This window comes from Ailuropoda melanoleuca, chromosome 6 (assembly GCF_002007445.2).
Source record: "Ailuropoda melanoleuca isolate Jingjing chromosome 6, ASM200744v2, whole genome shotgun sequence".
NCBI lineage: Eukaryota > Metazoa > Chordata > Mammalia > Carnivora > Ursidae > Ailuropoda > Ailuropoda melanoleuca.
The window spans coordinates 72,223,791-72,250,134 of NC_048223.1; the positions used below are offsets into that span (position 1 = coordinate 72,223,791).

At 35.1% G+C, this 26,344-nt stretch overlaps 1 protein-coding gene across 7 annotated transcripts in view; it reads right to left on the reverse strand.

Moving 5' to 3' along the window:
- The window catches only part of HERC4 (HECT and RLD domain containing E3 ubiquitin protein ligase 4), a 134,543-nt gene that overhangs the window by 23,971 nt on the left and 84,228 nt on the right, over positions 1 to 26,344 (reverse strand). For 3 of the 7 annotated variants that reach the window (XM_034662596.1, XM_034662593.1, XM_002913742.4), the window contains 5 exons: positions 14,382 to 14,501; positions 7,373 to 7,396; positions 5,259 to 5,357; positions 3,170 to 3,337; positions 2,783 to 2,926 (listed from right to left, as the gene is read on the reverse strand). In XM_034662596.1, coding sequence (XP_034518487.1) covers positions 2,783 to 2,926; positions 3,170 to 3,337; positions 5,259 to 5,357; positions 7,373 to 7,396; positions 14,382 to 14,501 — 555 coding nt within the window. The remainder of the gene's footprint in view (positions 1 to 2,782; positions 2,927 to 3,169; positions 3,338 to 5,258; positions 5,358 to 7,372; positions 7,397 to 14,381; positions 14,502 to 26,344) is intronic. The other 4 variants (XM_034662597.1, XM_034662594.1, XM_002913743.4 and 1 more) reach the window with 2 other exon arrangements.

Genomic DNA, 26,344 nt, shown 5'->3' on the forward strand with positions numbered 1-26,344 from the left:
GAAATAAATCCATACCTCTGTAGTCAATTAATTTTCAACAAGGGTACTAAGAATACTCTCTTTAATAAACAATGGTGGGACAACTAGTTACATGCAAAGAATGAAGCTGAACTCTTACACCATAGACAAAAATTAACTCAAAATAGATCAAAGATCTGTTAACAGCTAAAACTACAGAACTCTTAGAAGAAAATTCAGGGGTTATAGTCAATGGTTTCTGAGTTATGACATCAAAAGCACAACAAAAGAAAAAAATAGATAAATAAGACTTCAACAAAATTTAAAACTTTGTGTGTCAAAAGATATTACCAAGAAAGTGAAAAGACAACCCATAAAATGGGAGAGAATATTTGCAAATCATACATTTGATAAGAATCTAGCATCCAGAATATATAAATAACTCTTAAAGCTCAACAGCAAAACGACAATCTAATTTACAAATGAGCAAAGGACTTAAAAAGACATTTTGCTGAAGAATATAACAAATGGCCAAACAAGCACATCACTAGTCATTAGGGAAATGCAATTCAACACCACAATGATATGCCACTTCATATTCACTATACTAATAAGATAAAAGTAAATATGTTTTTGAAATATATAATTTAATAAAAAGGAAAACAGCAAATGTTGGAAAACAGTTTGGTGGTTCCTTAAAAAGTCAAACTGAATTATAACATGACCTAGCAATTCCACTCCTACGCATACCCCCAAACTGTAAACAATTTGCAAACAAAAACTTGTATATAAATGTTCATAGCAGCATTATTCATAACATTTTACCAAAAGAGTTAAACGACCCAAATGTTTATCGATTAATGAAGGATAAACAAAATATGGTATGTATCTATACAAATCAGTATTATTCAGGTACAAAATGGAATGAAATATTGATACATGGATGAACCTTGAAAACATGCTAAGTGAAAGAAGCTAGCCACAAAAGGCCACATAACGTATGACTCCATTTATAGCAAATATCAAGAATAGACAAGTCCATAAGACAAACAGTAGATTAGTGGTTGTCAGGGGTTGGAGGGAGAAGGAAATGGGGAGTGACTGCTTAATGTGTACAGGTTTCCTGTTTAGGTGATGAAATGTTCTGGAACTATCTGTGGTGATGGTTGCATAACACTGTGAATGTACTAAATGCCACTGAATTGTACATTAAAAAAATTCCTAAAATGGCCAATTTTGTTATATGAATTTTATTTACCTCTTTAAAAAATATTCATAAAGAACATATGGCCCTGTGCCTTCTCCCTCTCCTTGTCAGGACTGAGCTTTTAGCTAATACAACTACTCTGAGGTAATGGTCCAGTATGTCTAGGGCTGAGATTTTAGCCAGTGTAGGAAAAAGACTGACTACATGCAGGGTAATTGAGTAAGTATCTTGAAGATGCTAGCTGTGAACTTTCTCACTACTGATTTAAGTCACATAAAATGGAAAAGGAGGCTACAGTAAACTCTGTGATGTTTGCATAGAATCAGAGGTATCAAGGGGTGCGCCTGGGTGGCTCAGTCAGTTAAGCATCTGCCTTTGGCTCTGGTCATGATCTCAGGGTTCTGGGATCAAGCCCCTCATGGGGCTCCCTGCTCAATGGGGAGTCTGCTTCTCCCTCTCCCTCTGCCCCTCCCCCTGCTTGTCCTCTGTCTCTCTATCAAATAAAATCTTAAAGCAAAGCAAAACAAACTCTCCAACCTGTAAAGCTCTCCCTAGACAAAGATGGGATAATATGAGCATCAATAAAGATAATAACTACAACGGACTGAAAACATCAAATATATTTAAATCCATGAACTAATAATATTTGAAAACAAAACTAAAAAACAAATTGTCACCACTGGAGTATGTCAATGAACAGATTCACTCTTTTGCAAAACTGGTAACTGAAGAAAGTGAATCCTTTCCCATATGAATTATACTACTAAGGAACCAAATAGTAGATGTAGGGAAATTTCTCTGTATAGAAGTATCCAAGCCAATAAAATGAAAAAGAAATTTAAGAGTAGCACTGGTTTTGCAACCTAATAAATTAATGAGCCTAGGGACTAATCATCAATGACTGCTAACATCACAAAGGAGGCGAGCCTCCTAAAACAATGAATAAATAACACATCGAGGTTTTTAAAACCAACAGTAAATATTCTATTCAAATTTCATTCTATACCTGAACCATCCCTATTTCATTTATAGTCTAAATCAAGGGTCAGCAAACTTTTTCTGCAAGGTGACAGATGGCAAATAGTTTAGGCTTTGTTGATCACAGGGTCTTTGTCTTAACTACTCAACTCTGCCTCTCCCAGTTGTAGCTAGAAAGCAAGCATGAACAGGTAAATGAGAGGACGTGACTTTATTTACAAGAACATGTGTAGAGAAGAACTTATGGACTAAAATTTGCTGAGTAGTTACCTATGCCCTAAATGATAAGATAGAGAAATCAATGACTGCTAATGATAAATTAATTCTTCCCAGAAGAAAAAGTTAACCTGGTAATTATTATTTAATCCTCAAATCTAAATCAGCAGAAAGAAAGGTCAACATCATTCTCAGGCTGACCATTCCTTTAATTTATTCTGCTAATTTGAAATGTGTGAGAAGCACGAAGGTGTTCTGATGACTCTGAGTCCAAAAGTTTATAATTTTTCAAACTGTAATAAAGCAAATCTCTGAATATGTTAGGAATCCAGTAATAACTTTTATTTACTGAGTCAACCTGACACATGTAGGTATACATACATAGCTATATACATAGAAATAATTTAGACAGTTGGACCTCACCTTATCAGAAAACCAAATGAGCCTGGAATCTTCGTAATACCTAAACATGCCATATTTAGGATCCAACAATTCTCTCATGATGAGTAAGAAAAATTCTTTGCGTACTCCTCCTGCATCAACAGCATCTTCTCCAACAAATATAACCTAAAACAGCATAATGCAAACACTGAATGTAAAGAAATGGAAGTATATTCTGGAGAGCCGAGAGCCCATAACATGTAATTTAGTACCAATAAATGCTCAGCAATTAATAGTTTAAAAAAATTAAGAAGTTTTATATAGTTTTACTTATTAAGTTTCAAAGATACATATAAAAATCTTAAATTTTTTAAACTATTAATTGCTGACCACGTATTGTAATATATATAATAAAAAATGTCAAATTACCTTAAGTGGCTTTTTGTAGTCTATATTCTTTGTTTTCCTAAGGACTTCCATTGCATCTCCTACAATATTTTCTCTACGCACAACTAGAATTAAGCAGGGATTCACAGATTCAATCACTGGGAGAAAAAGAGAGGAGACATTCTGTCTGTGGGCCTGGTCAATAGCCATCTAGAAAACAAAAGATTAAAATTTTAATAGCAATGCTATAAAGAAACTAATGTGACTGGGTAAGCTAACTTCTACCTATTGATTATAATCCTATATTTATAATTCCTGTAATAGTACCTATACTACTAAATTCACAGAGCACCTAACACAGTTATCTAGTAGAGCCAAGAGCTTAAAAAACTGATATAGAGTGTCCTTTTGAATGTTTTTATACTGAAGTATAACTAATGATACCATTAAGCAAGCATGCAACTGTAATATGGTAAATCTGAACACTGCTATTTCTCAAAAAATAACTGGGATGAAGAGAAGAAAAAGAAAGCAGCACTAAAACCACCTCTAATGAGAATAAGGAACAGCCTGGCTAAGTAGTATTATAGAAATTCATCTAGTAGAGTGACCAACGTGTGCTCACAAACCAAGCATTTGGCCTTCACCATCTAAAAGCTTTGTTTTTTTCCTATGGTTTTTCCTGTGTTCTTGTTCTAAAATGGAATATACTATATATTAAAAGCATGAGGCAATTATTGTTTTAACAATGACCATCAAAAAACTGGTCTGCCAGCTATTAGTATAAACCCTATAAAAATATTTATTTCTTCTGTTGATGAAAATGGATATAAGCACATCTCTAAAACTCCCCTAGTATTTATTTATTTTTTTTAAAGATTTTTTTTTTTTTATTCGACAGAGATAGAGACAGCCAGCGAGAGAGGGAACACAAGCAGGGGGAGTGGGAGAGGAAGAAGCAGGCTCATAGCGGAAGAGCCTGGATGTGGGGCTCGATCCCATAACGCCAGGATCACGCCCTGAGCCGAAGGCAGACGCTTAACCTCTGTGCCACCCAGGCGCCCCTCCCCTAGTATTTATGATTTAAGTACGGGGAGGCACTTAAAATACTAAATGCATTTATTTTAAAGGAATGAAACTAACTATCAAAATTGGGTGGGGGGGATAATTTTTTAAAGCATTTAGTGCTCAAGGTTTCTTCTCATCCTTCTCTTAGTCCTTAGCTTCTACCGTCTGATACACTATACTAGAAAACAGAATGCAAAAACTTTTTAATTTACAGGCTCAAAAGATAAAGCAAATCTGTAGCTCTCAAAGTCATAATATAAATCAGTTTAAAAAGGACTCATAATAACGGTGCCTGGGTGGCTCAGTTGGGTAAGCATCTGCCTTTGGGTCAGATCATGATCCCAGGATCCTGGGATTGAGCCCATCAGGATGCTCCCTGCTCAGCGGGGGGTCTGCTTCTCCCTCTCCCTCTGCTTGCTGCTCTGCCTGCTTATGCCCCCTCTCTGTCAAATAAATAAATAAAATATTTTTAAAAATCATTTTAATGAAAAAATGTTCAACATAAAACAGAGCAAGTTGGGGGAGAAAGGAGAGGGAAGTGCAGGAGATGACCAATCTTAGGAAAACACCTTTTTATTACTAAAAACTTTCTTCAAGGAAAACTTCATATCCTTCCCCTAACAAGTGACCAAATGCCTTTCTTTACATCATCTCATCTCTAGTTACTTCCATTTTTTACCAAGAATATAAATATATAATGAAGCAAGATCTGAAACAAACCAATGTTTATCAAGTAAACTAGTAAAACTGTTTACAAAAATTGCATATTTCTGTAACAAAAAAGGCTTTTACTTTTTTTTAGATATAAAATGATTAAGGGCTAAACTATTCTATTTTCATTTAAATATATATAAGTAGCCCTCATAAGAATATACATGTCACATGCAACAGTCCTCTTTATAAGATACCAAAGGTACTTTGCAAAAGCCAGATCACTGAGGTACAGAATGTTCCCAAGGATTACTGATTATAGGCAAACTTCAAGTATTTACTTTTTAAAAAACCTTTCAGAAACAATTCAAAAACCATTCTCAAATCAGATTAGTATTAAACTATATTTTACCTGCATCTGTAAGACTGCATCTGTTTGTAACAGAGTAGTTTTTGCTTGGGCATCAAATACAAATGGATATGTGCAGATTGTAACAGGGATATCTGCCAACTGGAAATAAAAAATTAATGTATTAGTACAAATTGATTTGTGATGTATTTTTTTGTAAGTAACGTCATTTCTTTTAAAGCTGATCACATTCTTGGTTTATTCACTTATCTGCTCTTCAGGAATTATGAATAAAACATATTGCTTACTTCCAAATATGGAATTTTTACTGATAATCAGATGAGGCACTGGAATAACCCCAATCCCCAATAACCCCAATTTTAGGAGGGAACTGTATACTTCAAAGTCCATACAACTGGAGCCTGCTTAAGATTCTCTCTCTCTCCCTATTTTCCTCTCTCTCTTTCCGCCTCCCTCTAAAAATAAAAATAAAATAAAATTGGGGGCTCCTATGTTAAATACATTACTCAGTTCTTATATTTTAGGGCTACTCTAGTAGCTGAGGCCAATAATAAGCAAACCAATTATTCATTCATTTAACAGATATTTACCGTATGCCATTAGAGTGCCAACATTATTATAAATCAACATTTGTTTAACCTACAAAATTAGCATGAGTATTCTTTTCTGTCATCCTCTAAAGTTGAGAAAACTGACCTATTATTACCATTATCACACATTAATCACTTTACAATTATTTATCCTAGCAAGTAATACAGTGATTGATTGCTAAGTATTTTAACAATGCAGAAAAATACAAAGAGCTACGAATTTCCAGCCATAGATTCTTGCAGTTGGAAAAGGATGTATTCCTACCATGTAGCCAACAAGGCAATGTTTTTGTGTCAGCTCTGAAACAGAGCCCCTGCTATAAGGTTTCTGTGAAGACAATACAACACGAAACAACCCACTTAAGTGCTTAGGAAAGTTCTCTTTATTAAATGTGAATTCACATTTCTATACATCACTATGCATTACTTCATTCTGTATTTCAGTCTTCATTGCAGGGAAGCATATACGGTTTAATGTATTTCAAGTCCCCATGTTCTCTCTAAATTGTCTTTCTTTCACAGTAAACATTCCCAGTTTTTCCAGACATTCTGAAAATAATATGGTTTCCAGCCCTTCTCCATCCTAAATGCCTTCTTTTAAGTGTATTTTATCTAAGTCTCCCTTAACAAAAACAAACAAAATAATCCAACAGGGCCCAAATGAGACTATCAACTCTCTGTTGTCAACATATAAGACAGCAGGCTGAGTTATATTAACCTTAAATCCTCATTCTTTACTATTTTTCATATGACAATTTTTGCCTTGATCTTATATTTGTGCCACTACCTGGCAGAAAGTGATTTCACTACTCTGAAACTCAAAACTACCAAGATGATTTCCAAGGTCCCTTCTGGTTCTAAATGTCTATGATTTCATAATTTTATGTGCTACTTCTATGTGAAGATGAGGAAGCACACAATATTAGGCCCATGATATAAAGTTAACTCTAAATGTTTCCCTGGTTCAACTGCTGGAAAACAAAACAAAACAAAACAATAAAACCTAAAGTCTATAACAGAAGTATGAAAGAAGTACTAGAATGATCCCAAGTGTTAAAAAGGTGGTTTAGGTTTGTTGATAATGTTAAACTAAAATGCTAGAACTTTCTATGTTAAGATAGTATATTACACAAAGTGAGGAAGATGACCATAATGAGTTTAACTTTATGATCATTTTGAGTATCAATTAGTTTGAAAACTGAAAATCATTTTAGTTCTGTAATATAAAATATTTTCTACCTTACTGGGTAAGCATTTGTCAGATTTTAAAAGTTGCCTTCCTTATTACAAAGGACACACATTAATTTTATACTGAAAGACTTTAGGACGGATGAAACTATTTTAACACAAATATCGTTGAAAGGCATCATATAGGTGTAGTGTTAACTAAAACAGAGGTTTCACTTTTCTTCAGAAAATTCCTCTGAAATGTTATATAGGAAATTCCCAAATACTTAATAAAAAAATAAAAGTCACACAAAACAGAAACCTTTTGCTCTCCTATCGCTTAAGACAAAACAGAGTATATCTTACTCTGAACAAGAGGCTTCATTACACCAAACTTACCTCAGTTAATCCATGGTTGACATCCTAAGACAGCAGTGCAGAATGTAACAGTAATGAGGAAAGAGCAATGTTAGTGTCCAAATTCAACTATTTCTATTCAAAGTAGCATTTCATGTATTTTGCTACAGAATATTGAATTAATGAAGTAGACCAAAATACACCTACAGCAAAACTTACCCATCGCATGTGCACCTTATGTAGCTGTAGCTATAAAAATAAGAACTTTGTCTCATGTATCTTGTGGTCATAAAATTATCAAGGCTTGAACATAATGAAATTTGGCTTTAGCAACTATGTACCCCATTTGTAGAACTTAGGAAGAATAGGGAAACTAAACCTAAACTTGGTCTTGAAGATACAATTTTATGTCCCAGTTTCACCACCTGGAAAATGGAGAAAATATCCCTCAGACTTCAGGACTTGATTAATTTTGAAAAAATGTTTGAAAAGTCTTTAGTAGATTAAAATGCTATATGTAAATAAAGTGAAGAAAACTAAGCTATTAGTTGTTTTAACTGATTCATTTTAATTTGTGTGCTTCCCCTATAATAAACTGTAAACATCAGTATAACAGCTGTCAGTGAGTTTTGTGAGAACTTGCAGCCAATTATTGAACCTAAGGATGGGTGTGGGAAACTCCCCAAAACTGCAACTGGTGGAAGAAGTGAGGGCAGTCTTGTGCGGACTATTCCTTCTAACCTCGTAGTTTGCTAAATGCTCGCACACCTTTCAGGTACCTTTGGAGACTTTAAGATACGAGCAAAGACAGGGTTCTCTCACTATATTGTGCTAAATAAAACCAAAGCAGTATGAGCATACGCAAAATAAGACTCCATACAAATCCAATTCAGAGAAAGGAAATTACTGATTAATATTTTAAAATTCAGAGTACCACATTATCACTAGGTAAGTGCCCTTCCTGGCAGGGTTAAACAAGAACATATTTAGAAGCTGTACTGTAGAGAAAGCCTTTCAGATGACGCTCAGTTTAATTTGAGACCAACTTAACAGGCACACTGACATTCTTTTATAGTATACCTTGTGGGACATTTTAAACATGCTATTATTACAATGAAAGTCTAAACAAGCAAAGAAACCCTTTCAATATTTTCTGACTACCTATAGAGCCTGCTTGATAACATACTAGATACCAAGACAGTTTATATCACGGGAGATTAAATTTTTCTTAAGTAAATAATAAAATAATATATAGGCACTATTTTTTTTATTGCTCCATTAAATAGATAAAGGTGCTATGCACATCATTATGCACTGGGGAAGTCACTAAGATTGTTAGAATTTATGGTATGACTAAACCATACTAAAGCAGAACCTAAGTTTTACTGTAAGCTGAAAGGGATATAGAAAATAATGGGACATTACAGAAAACTTGAGAAAAGAGAGGCTTTTAGATACCAAATAGAATGATTATCTGGAAGGGTAGAATCAAAGGGTAAACCAGATTAAGATCATTATTAGAACTTTCAATGTAAGGGTTAAGGATCTTAGACAAAAGCTCAAACATTTATAAAAAAGGTAAATGCAAAAAGAAAAAAGGTAAATGCTTAAAAGAACATGGATTAACTCTTCTGGGAAATATTAGAGTTGCAAGGTAGTTGTTATATTAGTTGCAAACCTGATTCAGTCAAAGTAGTATTTCCGAGAGAATTTTAAAAGGAAAACAAAGTCAAGTGGGGTTGGAGAGAAGGCTATCATAAAACATGTGAGGTCAATTAAAGTTCTATTGCTAAAAATTCAACATATCATTCAATATGTGACCTACTACTGGCTCCAAATCCACATACTCAAGCACCAGTTGTTGGCTGTTTTTAGATGGGAGTCCTAAATATGGGTCAAATCATGCCTAATTTTAGTTACTCAATGTCCTAGAAGCTGGAGTGAGAAAGGCTTGAAGCAATGTTCAAAACTCAGGTTCTCATGGTTTAAAACAGACTTCACTAAGGATGCTTTTAACACCAATGACTAATGATGGCTGGTTATAGACAAAAAGATGGAGCTCCTTGGCACCTTTTAGTTTCAACTAATTACTTATGGCAAACATTATACCATTGCTGGTGTCATCTTGATATAATGACATAACACAGGATTACTCTAAGAAGGCATGAAGAGGGGATACTAAAGTTAATGAAGTAATTCCAGTAAATATGAAAGGTCTTGGTAACTAGATAGAAATACAGTAACTTCTAAAACATGAAGGAAATGGAAATATGCAAACATAATTTGGTAATCTAATGCATAAGGAGCTAGTTGAAGAATTTAGTCAGCTAAACATTAATGCCATTAAAAATGATAAGAGGGCTTTAAAAAGCAAGGGTGAACTTTTCTAGGAAATATTACAGTTGCAAGGGAGCACAAATGTACTTTTCTTCTTTTTATTAAATGAGAACAAAACTCAAACCTAGAAAGTACTGATGTATCTTTCCCAAGCTGGTCTCCCCAACTGTCATATCAGTCTATCTAGTTTGCTGGTGAACACATCACGTTGCTAGCTCAGCACTGTCCATAGTTAAAGTACAACTTCAACACCACAGAACAAATGCAGTGATTATTTATATATACAGCACAACTAATATCAAATAAATAAAGACTTGTGACTTAAAAAAATATATATGTAATGTAGCATCAAAGACTGTAAAAATTTCACCAAGTATTTTCATTAGTATCTACTTGTATCTGACATGCCTTACATAGCTTTACAGCTCTTGAAATAAATGAGTATTTTTAAAAATGCATAACATGAATCATATAGTAATTCAAACAAGCAGACCCAGCACATACCTTTCTATACATCATTCTACATTAGTCAATTTTTACTAAATAAATATTTATGATATGTATGTACAGTAACTAGAAGTATAAGCAAGGGAAGAAAAAAGAGCAGAGTTTAGTAGCAACCACTAAAGTATTTTCAACTTAGAAGCAAAGTTAAAAGAGTTAAATATACAACTGGGAATAGTACCTATAAAGTGGGGAAAAAGCAAATAGCAGAAGAGAAAGAGAACCCAGGTGCCATTTTATTTTGCCAAGAGATTAACTGTAGAGGGAGAAAAACAGAGAAAAAGCAAAAGGAATTCAACTGAAAAAAAGTTTCATACACCAAGATCAGAGTCTTTAAAAAAAAAACAACAGAGAAGCTTATATAGGATCAAGCAAAAATTTTTATAAAATCATGTAAAAAGAAAGAGGTAAAAAGGGATGGGAAAATGAAGGGATGAGGTAAAGTTAGAAGTCTCAGCAGTACAAAAGGATATTATAAGAAAAGCAAAGAACTTCACAGAATTAGTTTTTATTGTTTAGGGATCAGGGAAGTGTATACCTGCTGGATTCTTAAAATCCTTGACTGGGAAAGAAAAGAATGGAGGAAAAAAAAAGATCTCAAAAAATTATAGCATGAAGACAAATATAATAAATGTAAATTAATTTCCTTGCAGTATTTAGAACAAAGTAAAGTTTTCATACACACACACATGCGTGTGTGTATATAATACTTATATATACCTTACAACTCATAGTAATTATGTTTTACCAAAGAATATTTTAAGCTTCCACACTGAACCAATGGAATTATTTCAAGACTATAACTCTTATTCAATAGTGGTATACATGTATGTACACATACATATACGTTTGTATATATGTGTATATACATATGTATATACGTACACAAATACACATACATACACATCCATATCATCACAAAATAGCATGTAATTATCTTTAGGATAGATTCTTTAAAATCTTACTTAGAGTGTTAATGTGATAGTTCAGCCTAGCATTAAGACTAGTAATACAAGTATGAATTTTATTAAAAAGCCCCGGGAAAAAAAGTTTTTAGAGTTATGTGTAAATGTGAAATGTGAAAGAAGCTTTGTGAAATCCAATGTCATAATATAAATTAATGAACTATATAAGAGTTGCACAAAGACCTTCAAAGTAAATGCCAGCTTTCTATCCCCAGAGGTAGATTAGAAGAACGTAAATCATGGGTTCTACATTTTGATTTCTAAGATGTGATATTAAACCCACTATGCAAATTAAAGAACAAGCTTTCACTCATTCTGTCTACAAATGAAGAGAAAGGAAAAGCCTGTGGTTGAAAGAGTACAGTAATAGAGGACAATTATCAAGCATAGCAAACATACAATCTGGAGAGAATGAGAAGCAAAGAGAAAAAGCCTAGAAATAGGAAGATACTCCTCTTCTGCCTCCCCCTTAGCAGAAAACAGTAGCACTGTAATAACTCCTAAGGAAATTTAATTTGATATCACTACAGCTATATACCAAGAGGAGCTTGGATCGGGCCTGCCAAACTTAAAAGTAAACATTCAAACCACAGCTTTTCCACATAGTACCAAGACTACTACAAACTAAAAAATCCTATTAGACTAGCATTTGTCCTACTTGCTCAGAATACAAGTAGTTTATGACCTACAAACTAAACAAATTCAGATGACAAAGGTAACTAATTCATAGTGATACTGGAGGATATGATTCTCTACGATAATGTTTCTCAAACTAGGCTTGTAGATCCCCAGAGGATATAATTTTAGGGCTCTATGAGTGCTCTGAGAGAATTTGCAATTTTAGAGTTTTTATACCAGAATTTTAAAAAATTGATTCAAAGAATCTAAAATTAGGATAATCCATTTTATAATCCCAGTATTACCATGAAACTCCTAGAGTTGCAATGGTTGTGAATGTAATCACACTGGCGCCAAACAGGAAGGATCGCTATATCTAGGACTTCATACATAAATGATGTGATTGATGAGTGAAGGCCAAATGAGTACAACATCTCATTCTAATTGCAAATGTTTCATTGTAGTTCAAATAGAGAAAGACAGCAAGATAACAGAGTTACTAGACACCTCAGAATAGAGGCTACTGCCAAACAAAGCCTGTGTATAGGCAGCCAGCAATAACAATCATTTTACCAAGACTTAACTATGTGCCAAGAACTGCCCTAAGCACTTTATATGGATCATACCAATTAATCTTCTCAGTAACTATAAAAGGTAGGTACTGTTATCCCTAATTTACAGAAAAAGAATTAAGTCACTTCTCCAAGGACACAGAGTGAGGAAATGCTAAGCTGGGATCTGAACCCAGGTGCTCTTACATTATACTACTTTCTCATCATATTTAGGCTGTCAGGTGAGAGTCCTGATCATCAAAACAATTATCCTCCACACTAATATTAACTTGATTTTTAAATTTATAGTGTTATTTATAATTAATTTATAAATTTGTTATGGCTTTTGAGTTCTTTTAAAATCTAACCACCAGGAGTTTAGAACTAGTTTAGTGTTTGTACATATTTAAATAAGACAATAATAAATAACGTAAATGAATACTGGACTTCTTAGAAATTGTTTTACTTTAAAAGGGGTCCATATATCACTCCAGTTTCCAAAACACTGCTCAAGGATCTAGGGCACCCTACACTGCTGTGTCTGGGCTTATATGCAAAGTCAGGATTCTCACCCTCCAATGGCTTACCATAACACTTCAGATAAAAATCTAAGTTCTTGTTCCTAATTTACTAAACCCTCCACTCCCATATTTTAGCCACACTGACCTTTTCCTATCCTTACATGTCAAGCTTGTTCTCACCGAAGGTCTTTTACCGGATATTCATTTTTCTTGAAATCCTCTTTGGTTTGATCTTACGTGGTTGCTTCTTATCACTTAGATTATAGCCCATATTTCATCAGGCAGGACTTTTCAGATTACCCAAATGCAAGAAATCAACCACAGTCTGTCTTATAGTCTTTTATTTTAATTCTTTAAAAAGTATACATTATTAGCTAATATTTTTTTGCTTTTACTGGATTAATTTCCATCTTGCCCACCAGATTATAAACTGCCTAAGAACATGGCCCTTATCTGTCTGGTTCCTCACTGTATTTCCAATACCTAAATTGATGCCTGTCACTAGAGATTCTCAATATTCTCAGTATTTGTTGAATGAGCAAAGGAGTAGACCCAAATCTACACAAAGGCTACAAATCTGACCTAGACTCCCAATGATTCTGGGGGAAAAAAAAATCAACAAGTCTCTCCCAATCAAAATGCATATACCTAGGGAAGCAAAATATGTTCAGAAGTGACCTGATTTCTACAGATGAGAGTATTCTAAAATTAGCATGCACTAATCACACTGCCATTCAAAAACTACTGTATGTGTCTGGTGCCTACTACACATATTCCAGACACTATTAGAAGTACTGGTGAATAAAATTATAGAGTGCCTATGCACAAGGAGTTTGCAGCTGGTGCCTAGCAAGCAGTGAAAGGCTACCTGCCCTTCTATAACTGCTACATACATCTGCTTAAATTATCTACTTCATGGGGAAAAAAGTTGGCCTCAAGTATACTACAATGGTTAGCAAAACTGTTTTAGATCTAACTGCTTACCCATTTCTATATTAAAATTTTGTGTGTCTAAATGAAGCTTTATAAGACTGCTATTATTTTAATGGGACATTAAGTGTCTAGTTATCAGAGACTTGACGACACAGGAAGAAGTATGTACACATGGGGATTTACGTCAAAACTCTGAAATAAAATTAAAAAACATGAAGGGGGGAAACTGGAATCAATGGCCCTACAACTCTCTTCTGATAATTCTGAGGCACTAATCTCACAATAGTAATACATTCCTAGAGTTCCAGTATCAGGGACTCCAGTATTCTCAACATGAGAAAATTAAGAGGCAACCTCAAGGAAAATAAGTGAGAGTTAAAAATCCATGTCACATTTGCATTTTTCTTTAGTTTGGCTGGGCTCTGGTGTAAGAGTGGAATGTCTACTTATAAATACTGCATAATAAGTAGCTACTCCTTCCCAAAGTGTTTTTATTTCAAAAATAAGCTTTGAATAAAAGCTCTGAAAAAACTTTGGTGTTTCAAAAACAAGCAATTGTTTCTTTTCTATGACAATAAAAGATACATAAAAATGAAATCATACACTGTAATATGAAACATACCATTCCATAGGCCTGCTGTTGGACCCAGTTGATATAATCATTCCTTATGTCTATCAATTCTTGTACTTCATGTATATAAAATTTATCATACTGTATAATCTGTCCCGTTTTCTCATTTACCTACAAAAAAAGTATAATTAACATTAAGTTTAATCAGTACCTAATACAGAGATTAAAAAAATGTTTAAATAGAAAGACTTGAGATTTCTTAGCCAATTTTCTCTTTCTGTAAAAAAAAAAAAAAAATTTACTGAGTACTTACTATATGCAAAATGCTACAGTAGAGTGCTATGTGAAACATAAAGATGTCTAAGAGGGAATATCTGCATTTAGTACCTCAAAATCTACTAAAAAAAGAAAGATATTTCTGTAACCACCACATAATATGAGATATGTATCATTAAAATATATATGGTACATAAAAACTAGAATCTATATGAACTTCTGCTTGGGGAACAGGAATTAAGTAATAATAACAATAGCTAATACTTGTTAAGTGTACTGGCATCTGAATAAAACTAAGAGGTGACATTTGTGTAGGACACAAAAAATGAACAGTGCAAATTACCACCCTAGAAATTACTTACCAATTACAAAGGAAAAAAATCTTTGCAGTGAAGAGCGCTACCTTAACCGAGTGATCAAACCAGTCACCACTAATACTGAGACAAATATAATGTTCCTGCTGATATAATGTAAAAGGAGGTACAGGCATCATCTACGAAGCAGAAGAATGTTTAACCTGAATTTAACCAAGTCTCTTCATCTAAATTCCAGTTCATGGGTAGTACAAGGAATAGAGGAACAAATTAAACATCACCACAAGAAAACAATAAAATACTCTGATTGTAAGACTTTCATAAGAAGACTGGCCAGGAATCTCCAAACAGTTAAGGGAATGGGATAAAAAAAGTGGGGGTTGTTGTAAATTAAAAGAGACACAGAAGTGTTCCAGTTCTGGATATAGCAGAGCTCCTTATGTCAGACTAACCTCCTGACAATAACAATTATAAACTCTGGACAATATATAAAACCCTAACAATTTGAAAACACTGGAGAGCAACCAAAAGTAAGCAGAAACAGGAAAGGACACTATCTTTGAAAGAAGCATGTGTGATACTCCAAGGGAGTGTTAACAAATCAGCATCAGGGCTAGGGGGTAAGAGCTCAAGCACAAAGAAGCAGATTTACGAGGTAGAAGAGGCAAATGTCACAAAGTGAGGCAGCCAATGTGGCAGACAATGAGGAAGAAAAATTCCAGAAAGGAATCCAGAGGGTAAAGCCACAAAACCAGCATGCAATGTCCCCCCTCATCTTTAGCTCTTTTTTTTTTTTAATGCATTTTTTAAAACTTATTTGAGAGCGAGCGAGCAAGGGAGAAGTTAAGCACCAGCAGGGGAAGGGGTAGAGGGAGCGGGAGCCCTACTCTGCTTGGGGCTTGATCCCAGGACCCTGGGATGACTGGAGCCGAAGGCAGCTGCTTACCTGACTGAGCCACCCAGGTGCCCCGGCTTTGGCTAACCTTTCAACCATGAGTGCACAAGGTGAGACCTGGGNAAGGGGAGGCCTGGGGGGGGGGGGAGGGACACACACATATTCCAGCAGTAAGCAGCAATTGGGAGGCTACTCTTAAAGGTAGACTTCAAGACAAGCATTTCTAGAGAAAAAAATTCACATTTGGTAGGCATAATGATAAAAGGATTAATTTATCAAGAAGTCATGTAACAATCCCAAATTAACAGTGCTTCAAAATACATGAAGGGAGATTTGAAAGAATTTATTGCTGATTTTAACACCCCTCTCTTGGTAACTGGTAGAAAAAAACAGACAGGGGCGCCTGGGTAGCGCAGTCATTAAGCATCTGCCTCCGGCTCATGGCGTGATCCCGGCGTTATGGGATCGAGCCCCACATCAGACTCCTCCGCTGGAAGCCTGCTTCTTCCTCTCCCACTCCCCCTACTTGTGTTCCCTCTCTTGCTGGCTGTCTCTGTCAAATAAATAAATAAAATCTTAAAAAAAAAAAAGAAAAAGAAAAAGACAAAACCAGCAAGCACCGAAGAGCTGAACAATTTCAACCAACCTGAATTCACCATAATAGAATATCCCACTGAATAACTGTACATATAACGTTCACTAAAATACTAAAATAAAATATCCTGGACCATAAAACAAGTCTTAATAAATACACTTAAAAGAATCTACGGTGTAACGAAGTATGTTCTCTAACCACAGTGGAATTAAATGAAAAGTAACTAAAAGATATTTGGAAAATCCTAGCACACTGGAATCTAAACTGTTAACAGGGGCACCTGGGTGGCACAGCGGTTAAGTGTCCGCCTTCGGCTCAGGGCGTGATCCTGGCGTTATGGGATCGAGCCCCACATCAGGCTCTTCCGCTATGAGCCTGCTTCTTCCTCTCCCACTCCCCCTGCTTGTGTTCCCTCTCTCGCTGGCTGTCTCTATCTCTGTCGAATGAATAAATAAAATCTTTAAAAAAATAAAAAAATAAACTGTTAACAGCTCTAAATTACCCCAAATGTCTCTTGAATCCATCAGAGCTAAAGCCGTAAGACAATCAAGTAGTCTGAATCCCAAGGATTGACAGATACTTCCAAAGAGAAATAGAATGCCAAAAATAGGGTCACCTGTGGCAAAGCAAGAAGATACCACTGTCAAGAAAGTAGAAAAGAAGAAGTCAGTTAAAATTGTAAGAAATTGCTTATGGCTGAGTATGGGATAGCCTGACAGTATAAAACCTGTAGATGCCCCAGACAGTTTGCACTCACTCATAGATTCTTTTCTACACACGACCACTGGGTAGCCATGAGGATGACTGGGAACAGGGCAAAAGATCATAAGTCTCTTTCAGTGGTGCAAGGAACTGGCTGCCACCGTGATTAAAAAAAAAAAAAAAAAAAAAAAAAAAGAAGGCCTGCCACCCTACCCAGTCGTAAATCACTGAGGAAGGTAAAGCAAATTCCATGCTTTGTTGGAGGAGGGAAAAAACTCTCACCTCAACAATCAGGAGGAATGGGGACAAGAAGAGTCCTGAGCCCAGAATCTATCAGTAGGACTAGAGGACCTGATGAGGGAGGGATCAGAAACTCTGAGACAGTCCCACCCTGAGGTCCAGGCATACATAATCACCTAAGACTAATGCTATATAGTAACAACAGAGAACATTTCCTGTGTCCACTCCTCTATTAATCTTGAGAGCACTGAGTAACAAGCAAGACCAGTTTACCACTGAGGAGAGGGCAATAGTGAGAAGAGAAACCCCTCTATCAAGCAGGCACAGAAAGCAGAACACAAACACTGAGGGAAAAAACTCTGACACTTCACCCCTGTTGTAAGCATCAGGCAGCATTAGAGGAACCTGAGGCACCTGGTAAAATGAAGATAACTATAGCAAAATAAAAACTCAATCCCAGTTTAACTCCTGACTAGATTGACTTAAGTCCCCACATTAACAGCCACGCAGAAGAGATATAGCCATTTATAGGCTTTAAATCTCTTTCCTTCAGCCTTTACTATTTTATAGACAATCAAAAATTATGAGACATATGAAAAAGCAAACAAGCAAAACAAAACAAACAAAACCTCACAAAAAAAGTCTAGAGGCACAGCAATCAACAGAGCCAGACTCGGGGCGCCTGGGTGGCACAGCGGTTAAGCGTTTGCCTTCGGCTCAGGGCATGATCCTGGCGTTCTGGGATCGAGCCCCACATCAGGCTCCTCCGCTATGAGCCTGCTTCTTCCTCTCCCACTCCCCCTGCTTGTGTTCCCTCTCTCGCTGGCTGTCTCTCTGTGTCAAATAAATAAAATAAAATCTTAAAAAGAAAAAAAAAAAGACAGAGCCAGACTCAAGGGTAATTCAGATGTTGGAGCAAGAAGACAGAGGCTTTAGAAAAATATTTTGAACTTAAGGAAAATAAAAACACAACATATCAAAATTTGTGGAATGCTGGCCAAATAGGGAATAGAAGAAAACTTAGCATTAAATGATGTTAGAAAAGAAAGGTCTAAACCCAATGATCTAAGCCTCTGTTTCAAGGATATAAAAAATGATGATCAAATTAAGGACAAATCAAGTACAGAAAAGGATATAAAGAACAAAAATTGGTGAAAGAGAAAACAAAAACATGAGAAAAATCAATGAAAGCAAACATGTTTTAATGAAAATATCAATAAAGTTGGTTAAGACTGAGAAAGAGGGAGAAGACACAAATCACCACTATCAGGAATGAAAATGGGGGCATCACCATACAGATATACATAAACATCACCACAGGGACTTACCAAAACTGACTCAACAAGAACTAGAAAACATGAATTATACTCAATTTATTTTAAAAATTTAATATAACATTTTAAAATTTCCCAAAAGAAAATTCCAGGCTAAGATAGTTTCACTGGTGAGTTCTATCTAACATTTGAGGAAGAAATAATACCAATCTTAGAAAAGAGAGAAAAGGATTATTCCTTAATTCATTTTATGAAGTCAGAGTAACCTTGATACTAAAAGTTGATGACAATATGAGAAACAAAAATTATCAGATCAACATCCTTCATGAATACAGACATAAAACCTTCAATAAAATATTAGCAAATTAAGCCCAATACTATATATGAAGTATAACATATAATGCCCAAGTGGAATCCCAGGAATGCAAGGTTGGTATAACATTCAAATATCAATGAATTTCACTACATTTCAGAAAAAAGGCAGAAAAAAAATGGCTTGTTCATCTTAACAGATGCACTGAAAAGAATCTAACAAAATTCAACTCTTCATAATAAACACTCTAAGCAAAACAGGATAGAAGAGGACTTCTTCAAACAGGTAAAGCCCACCTAAAAAAACACAAACACTTTAAAGCTACCATCATACTTACTGGTAAAATACTGAATGCCTTCTTTCTAAGATTAGGAACTAGGCAAGGATGTCCACTGCAACCATTAATAGTCAACACTGTACTATAAGTATTAGTCAATAAGGGAAGAAGATAACATGCCTGTGTACATAAAAAATCCAAATGAATCTATAAGAGAATTACTGAAACCAATAAATTAACTTACCAAGGTCACAGGGTACAAGGCCAATACACAAAACACAACTGAATTTCTCCATACTAGCAATAAACAATTGGAAAATAAAAAACATTAAATTTCATTTACAGTAGCAACAGCAAAATACCTAGGAATAAATTCAACAAAGGCTGTTAAGACCTCAGAACTGCAAAACATTGCTAATAGAAAATAGAAACCCAAATATATAATGATATAAACTTTATTCACAAACAGTAAAAGACTAATAAGACTCAATAAATGCAAAAAAAAAAAAAAGAAATTTGACTGGACTCTAGTTTTTTGTGTTTTTTTTTTAAGATTTTATTTATTTATTCGACAGAGATAGAGACAGCCAGTTAGAGAGGGAACACAAGCAGGGGGAGTGGGAGAGGAAGAAGCAGGCTCATAGCGGAAGAGCCTGATGTGGGGCTCGATCCCATAATGCCGGGATTACGCCCTGAGCCGAAGGCAGACGCTTAACCGCTGTGCCACCCAGGCGCCCCTGGACTCTAGTTTTTTTAAAGCAGCAATACAAAGATTTTTTTGGTACAAAAGAAGAAATCTGAATATACCTGGATAGTCAGATAAATGATATTACAGAATTACAGTTAATTTCCTTAAGAAAAATAATAGTATTGCTGTTATATAGGAAAATGCCCAAGAAGAGGAATGCTGAGGTGGTATCAGGATTTACTTTTAAACAACAAGAAAAAAGTATATACACACACATATGTAAAAGCAAATGTGACAGCATGTTGACAATTACTGAATCTAGAATGGAAGGCATGTATATATCTACTTCTTTGTCTTTCAATGTTTCTTCATATACAAAGATATTCAAAATAAAAATTGAAGAGTAAAGTGAATGAAAAGGATTTCAAAAGAAAGTTTGAGGAAGAAAATTCTAGGCAAAGAGAATGGCATGAGCTAAAAGAAAAACTTCATAGGGAAATTAGGTTTTAGAGAAAATAAAGGATAGAATCAGAGTGATATTTTATTAAAAATTTTTGTTGATGTGAAATATAGTCAAAAATAAGTACAGAGGCTAGTGGTAGGGAAATAAATCAAGATATTAAAGATTCAAGATTTCTAGATAATAAGAAAGAATGCAGAGGCTGTGGTATAGCTAACTGACACAGAAAAGAGTCAAAGCCAACTTCAAAATTCAAGCATGAGGAAATGAAAAACAAATGCTGGCAACACAAACACATTTAAGTCAGGAAAAGATGACAGTTTTGGTACGAGAGGACAGGTGGGAAGAACAAGAAATTTGGTATTAAAACTCATTTTTAACTTTAAAATGATAGTAAGAGAAAGGTTTGCCTAAAACACGTAACTGAGAACATTTTCCTTAAAGGAGACAAAGCTGTGGCGGGAGGTGGTGAGACAGTGGTAGAAAATAAAACAAAAAGCGCCAAATACAGACCACTAAGAAAGATGCCACATTTAGGAGAAGAAAATAAGACATCAAAAGAAACAAAGAAATTTGATCTAACGTACAAATTAAATAAAACTAGCTAAAACTAGCTAAATAAAATACAACAAAAGTAGTTGTTTGTTTATAATTAAAAAAATAACTAAACCAACTAAGCAGCATTCAAAAAGGAACAAAAGAAATCATTTAGTAGAGGTATAAGTCTATGAGGACAGTGCTTGTGTCCAAACAGGTGCTCTATATCCATGAGATGAACGAACAGACAAATAAAACGACTAACAGATATATATATATAGTTCGTCCTTTTAATAGTACATTTTCACTGAAATGCAAATTTTACCTTAAAATACACTCAGATGTTACATTCCACAAATAAAATAACAGCTATCATTATGGATCGCTTAACTAAGTAGACATCATGTACATTACCTCATTTAATCTTTAAAACAACCCTATGAAATAGATATTATTATCATATAGATGAATATACTAAGGCTTAGAGTTCAAGAATCTTAACCAAGGTCACACAGCTAAGAGCCAGAAATCTAACACAGGCCTCTGTAATACACATGCACTTTTTTTTTTTTTTTTTTTAAACACACATGCATTTTTGGGAAACCTAGGTGGCTCAGTAGGTTAAGTGCTGACTCTTATTTTGGCTCAGGTCATGATCTCAGGGTGGTAAGATGGAGCCCATGTGGGGCTCCGCGGTTAGCGGGGAGTTTGTTTGAGATTCTCTCCCTCTGCCCCTACTGGGCACACACATGCACTCTCTCTCGCAAATAAATAAAATCTTCAAAAAAAACCCAAACAAACCATGCATTCTTAACTCACTATATGACAATTTTATTCCTTAATATATGTTCATATATATGAATACATATGAATATATGACTATTCGCACAGATAAATGTGTGCAACATTTATTTAGAATACATATATAAAACATTTTTTTCTTTCTATTAACGTTTAAAATTGTCATCAAGAGGCGCCTAGCTGGCTCAGTCAGAAAAGCATGTGACTCTTGGGGCGCCTGGGTGGCGCAGTCATTAGGCGTCTGCCTTCGGCTCAGGGCATGATCCCGGCGTTATGGGATCGAGCCCCACATCAGGCTCCTCCGCTAGGAGCCTGCTTCTTCCTCTCCCACTCCCCCTGCTTGTGTTCCCTCTCTCACTGGCTGTCTCTCTCTCTGTCAAATAAATAATAAAAGTCTTAAAAAAAAAAAAAAGTATGTGACTCTTGATCTTGGGGTCATGAGTCTGAGCCCCATATTGGGTGCAGAGATCACTTAAAAATAAATAAATAAACTTTATTATTTTTAAAAAATATTTTATTTATTTATTTGACCCAGGGGGTGGGGAGAGCAAGCATAAGCAGGGGGAGCAGCAGGCAGAGGGAGAAGCAGGCTCCCTGCTGAGCAAGAAGCCCAATGAGGAGCTCAATCCCAGGACCCTGTGATCAAGACCAGAGCCGAAGGCAGCTGCTTAACTGAATGAGCCACCCAGGTGCCCCAATAAATAAACTTGAAAAGCATTTTTTAAATAAATAAAACTGTCATCAAGTACAACCAATGCTTGATCTTGTGGCCTACTCTTAAGGGAACAAATAACCTAGTTTAAGAAGCACATGTTAATAATGCTGTGTTCACACCCGACTCTCGATTTCAGCTTAGATCATGATTTCAGGGTCATGGGATCAAGCCCCACATTGGGCTCTACATTCAGTGAGGAGTCTGCCTGAGATTTTCTCCCTCTCCCCCTCTCCTTCCCTTCCCCCCTTCTCCCACCATGTACAAGCACAAGCATGTGCACTCCCTCAGATAAATAAATCTTAAAAAAAAAAATAACGCTACTGTCATTTTCAAAGTTGATACTTTTATTACTCTCTGGGGACAAAAGCACTCTGAGCTCTTGATTAAATTTCTATCTGCGGTCAGGATACACATTTGGGAAAAACTGACCAGAGAAAAACTGCTTTCCTGGTTTTCAAACAAAAACTTAGTTTATACATGGAGATCAAAACTCTCATCCTAGAGCAGGGGTCAACAAACTATAGTCTGTGAGCCAAATCCTGCCCACAGACAGTTTTTGATAATAAAGTTTTACTAGAAAGTAGCCACGCCCATCCATTTACATACTGTCTGCAGCAGAGTTGAGAACTTTTTTTTTTTTTTTAGTTGAGTAATTTCAAGAGAAACCATATGGGTTGCAAAGTGTAAAATATGACTACCTGATCCTTTACAGGTAAAGTTCGCAGGCCCTTGCCCTAGCATCTTTAGCCAAGCTTTTTCTACTAAAAAATAAAACATACACAATAATTACACAAAAAACTCTTAGGCTTTTCCCTCGCCAATGTTTATGTTTATAAATATACACACCAACTTTTATCATGATTCACATCTCACTGACCAATATATTTTTATCTTAAATATTTTAGATTTTAAAAGGTAAACTGTAGTTTCCTTCACCAATAGCAACCTATGTTTGCAGTTTGTATATCCTGCAGATAGATGTTTCTGAAAAGAAGTGCTATGTTAGAATAAAAAATAATTCAGAAACCAATTTTGGTTCAAAAACAGACAAATATCAAATTTACACGAGGGGGGGAAATTACGGCTGATACTTAATTCAGTCATGATGATTTAACAACTAAAGAGAAAAATCAGTTAATAGTGCTTTTAAAAACAGGGAAATTAGACACTGAACAAGACAACTGATCTAAAAGACCTGTATACATACATATATTTACATATAAAATCAAGTTTTAAAAATATATATATAAAAACATTTGTATGGTAGATAACACTGACATTATTTTCTTCAGGAAGCCTTCCTTTATTCTTCAGAGTTATGAGCCCTCTTATGTGTTCTCACAGCACCCTTAATTTTCTTTAATGTAGCACCTACCATGCTTTATAACAAATGTTTATTTATTTGTATGTATATAATTCCTCTACATTTATAATCTCAAAAAGGGCAGAAATCATTTCTTTATCACTGCATCCCTAATGTCTAATACAATAATAAGAACATAGTAGGCACTCAGTAAATATTGGTGAAATGAATTAAAAAGAAGAAATCACAAGTTCAAAACAATCTATACATTATTATTGCCTAAAATATACAAAATAAAACCTATAGATGTTTGATCATAACACTTTCACTTCACATTTTCATTACTGTTTAGTATTCTGTTTTATAAACTTCAGTTCAGAGGTGGTATATGGTAAGTATGTATGTGTGCCTTATCTGTTTGGTTTATTTAAGGGCTCCTTACCAAAAAAAATTGAAAATCACTGATTTAGAAGATTAGCATGATATGTAGCAATTAGGCTAGAGAGACCAAGTCAGTCTTCTTCAGGCATATCAGTATCTCTACAATGTACTGTGTCTAAACTCAAAAACTACTAAATAACTGAACGACTTGCCAATAAACTCATTTATCTGGCAATATATCCATTCCTGACAGCAAGTACCAAAGCCATCTTTCTTATAATACCATTTGGAATACCAGGAACGATTTTTAACTTCAAAGCTTTTGAAAGGACATGACATAAGGGAGGAACCAGTCATCCACATATCCTGAAATGATTAGTAAACACATGGTCCAATTCTCTAGTTCCTAATCTAGTTCCTAATCCTTGACCAGTAGGTCAAGAAGGCAACTATTTGAGAAAACTTCTAATTTTCAACCATGGAGCAGAGAGAAGGAATATATACACAGTTGTCAGACAAAAGGTGTCTTTGAAAAAACAAGTTTCTGATAAGCAACCTGGGTTTCACTAAAAATGAAAATGAATCATCCCTGATGGTTACTATCCACAAATACCTATTTACGGCAGATCAGAACTAAGGAAAGTTTTCTTCAAAGTAAGGAGTAGGAGAAAGATAAATGACTACCCTAAGGACTCTTAGTAAGAGATGCTTCAGACATGAATACCATTATCATTCTGCTTTTGAGTATGTATCTACTTTAAACAACAACCCAGCTTCCTCATAACCCAATAAATCAAATTGAAAGTAGCTGTTTCCCATCCAAATGGTGGTAGTGGTGGTAACAAAATCAGTGCCTTACAAATGTAAACTAATTACATATGATATAATTTGAATAATACATTAATCCTGAGAAACTATCAAGGCCAGTGTTTTAATCCTTATTTTATAAATAATTCTCAATTTACATACACGATAAAGAGAAAGACTTGTTCAAAATCACACTGATAGGAAGCAGCAAAAATGGTCTTTTAACAATAAAATGCTGTCTGCAATTATGTTAAGTATGAACCTCTAGATCCAGGGGCATAAAATAAAAGCAAACCCCTTTCTAAACATGTTCTATTACCATACCCGCCAATAGAGAAGTACATCAGAAACGGCAGGGACTTTAGAAGTAGATTTGTATTTGTATTTCAACTGTTATTTACTGGTTTATGACCTTTGACATTTAGATTAAGGGGCAAAATATAAACCATACAGAGTTTAAAAAGTTAAATGAAGAATATATGTGAAGTGCTCACATGAATTAATGTACAAGGGAGGCTCTAATCTTGGCCACTGTTAAAATTATTTCCTCTTCCCTTTTAGCCAGCAAGAACATAGGATCCTAGTATCTAGCATGGCTCCATCAAAAAGGTCTCTGGAGATGGAGCCCAATAGGGTTCTACCTCAGTAAAAGTTGAGGCTTCTGAGCAAGGCAAAGAACTTAAGTTACTTACTCAAGTTCAGTCTTTAATTATGAAAAAAAAGTTCAATTTCCCCTCCTTCTCCCACCTTCCCTTTAACTTGTGGTAAAAGACACAGCTAAGGAAAACAATTATTTTTTAAGGGAGTAATAAAGGTAAGCAGATAAAGAAGTGAGAGAGTGATTAATTATGTGGCAATAGGGTCTAGCTGACAAAGGATGGTTCACTGAAGTAACAGGAAAACAGAGTCCAGAGGAAAGAAAAAAAATCTAATTCATCTCTTGAATCCTACACAAAAGGCATTCAGAAAAGTAGAGACTCATCCTATGAAGACGGAGGATGTTAACAGCAGTTTACAGGAGAATCCAATTAACCCTAAAACGCTGCAAGAAAGCCTTGTTCTGGGAAAGGCAAAAGAAAGAATGACTTGTTTCCCCACGGAAAGAAACGACAATCATCTCTTCAATTCTAGTAAGAGAAATGTCTATTTAACTAGAAATCTTGAACATAATACCAAAGAAAAACGTAAATTCAAGAAGTTTAGCTAAGGAAATATCCAGGAATTTCACTAAAGGAGTAAGAAGGACTATCTCTCTCATCCCTTAACATTTACCTTAGTACTAGGCAAGAAGGGTCTGAAAATGCTAAAGAAGCTATTAAGGAGAGGAAACTAAAGATTAAAGGTTCGAATGGGTTTTTTAGTCATTCTAGAGATAAGAAACATATGCTTCTCCCTTAGGTCATGTCTCCCAAAACCGCTTTTCAAGAATACCAAAT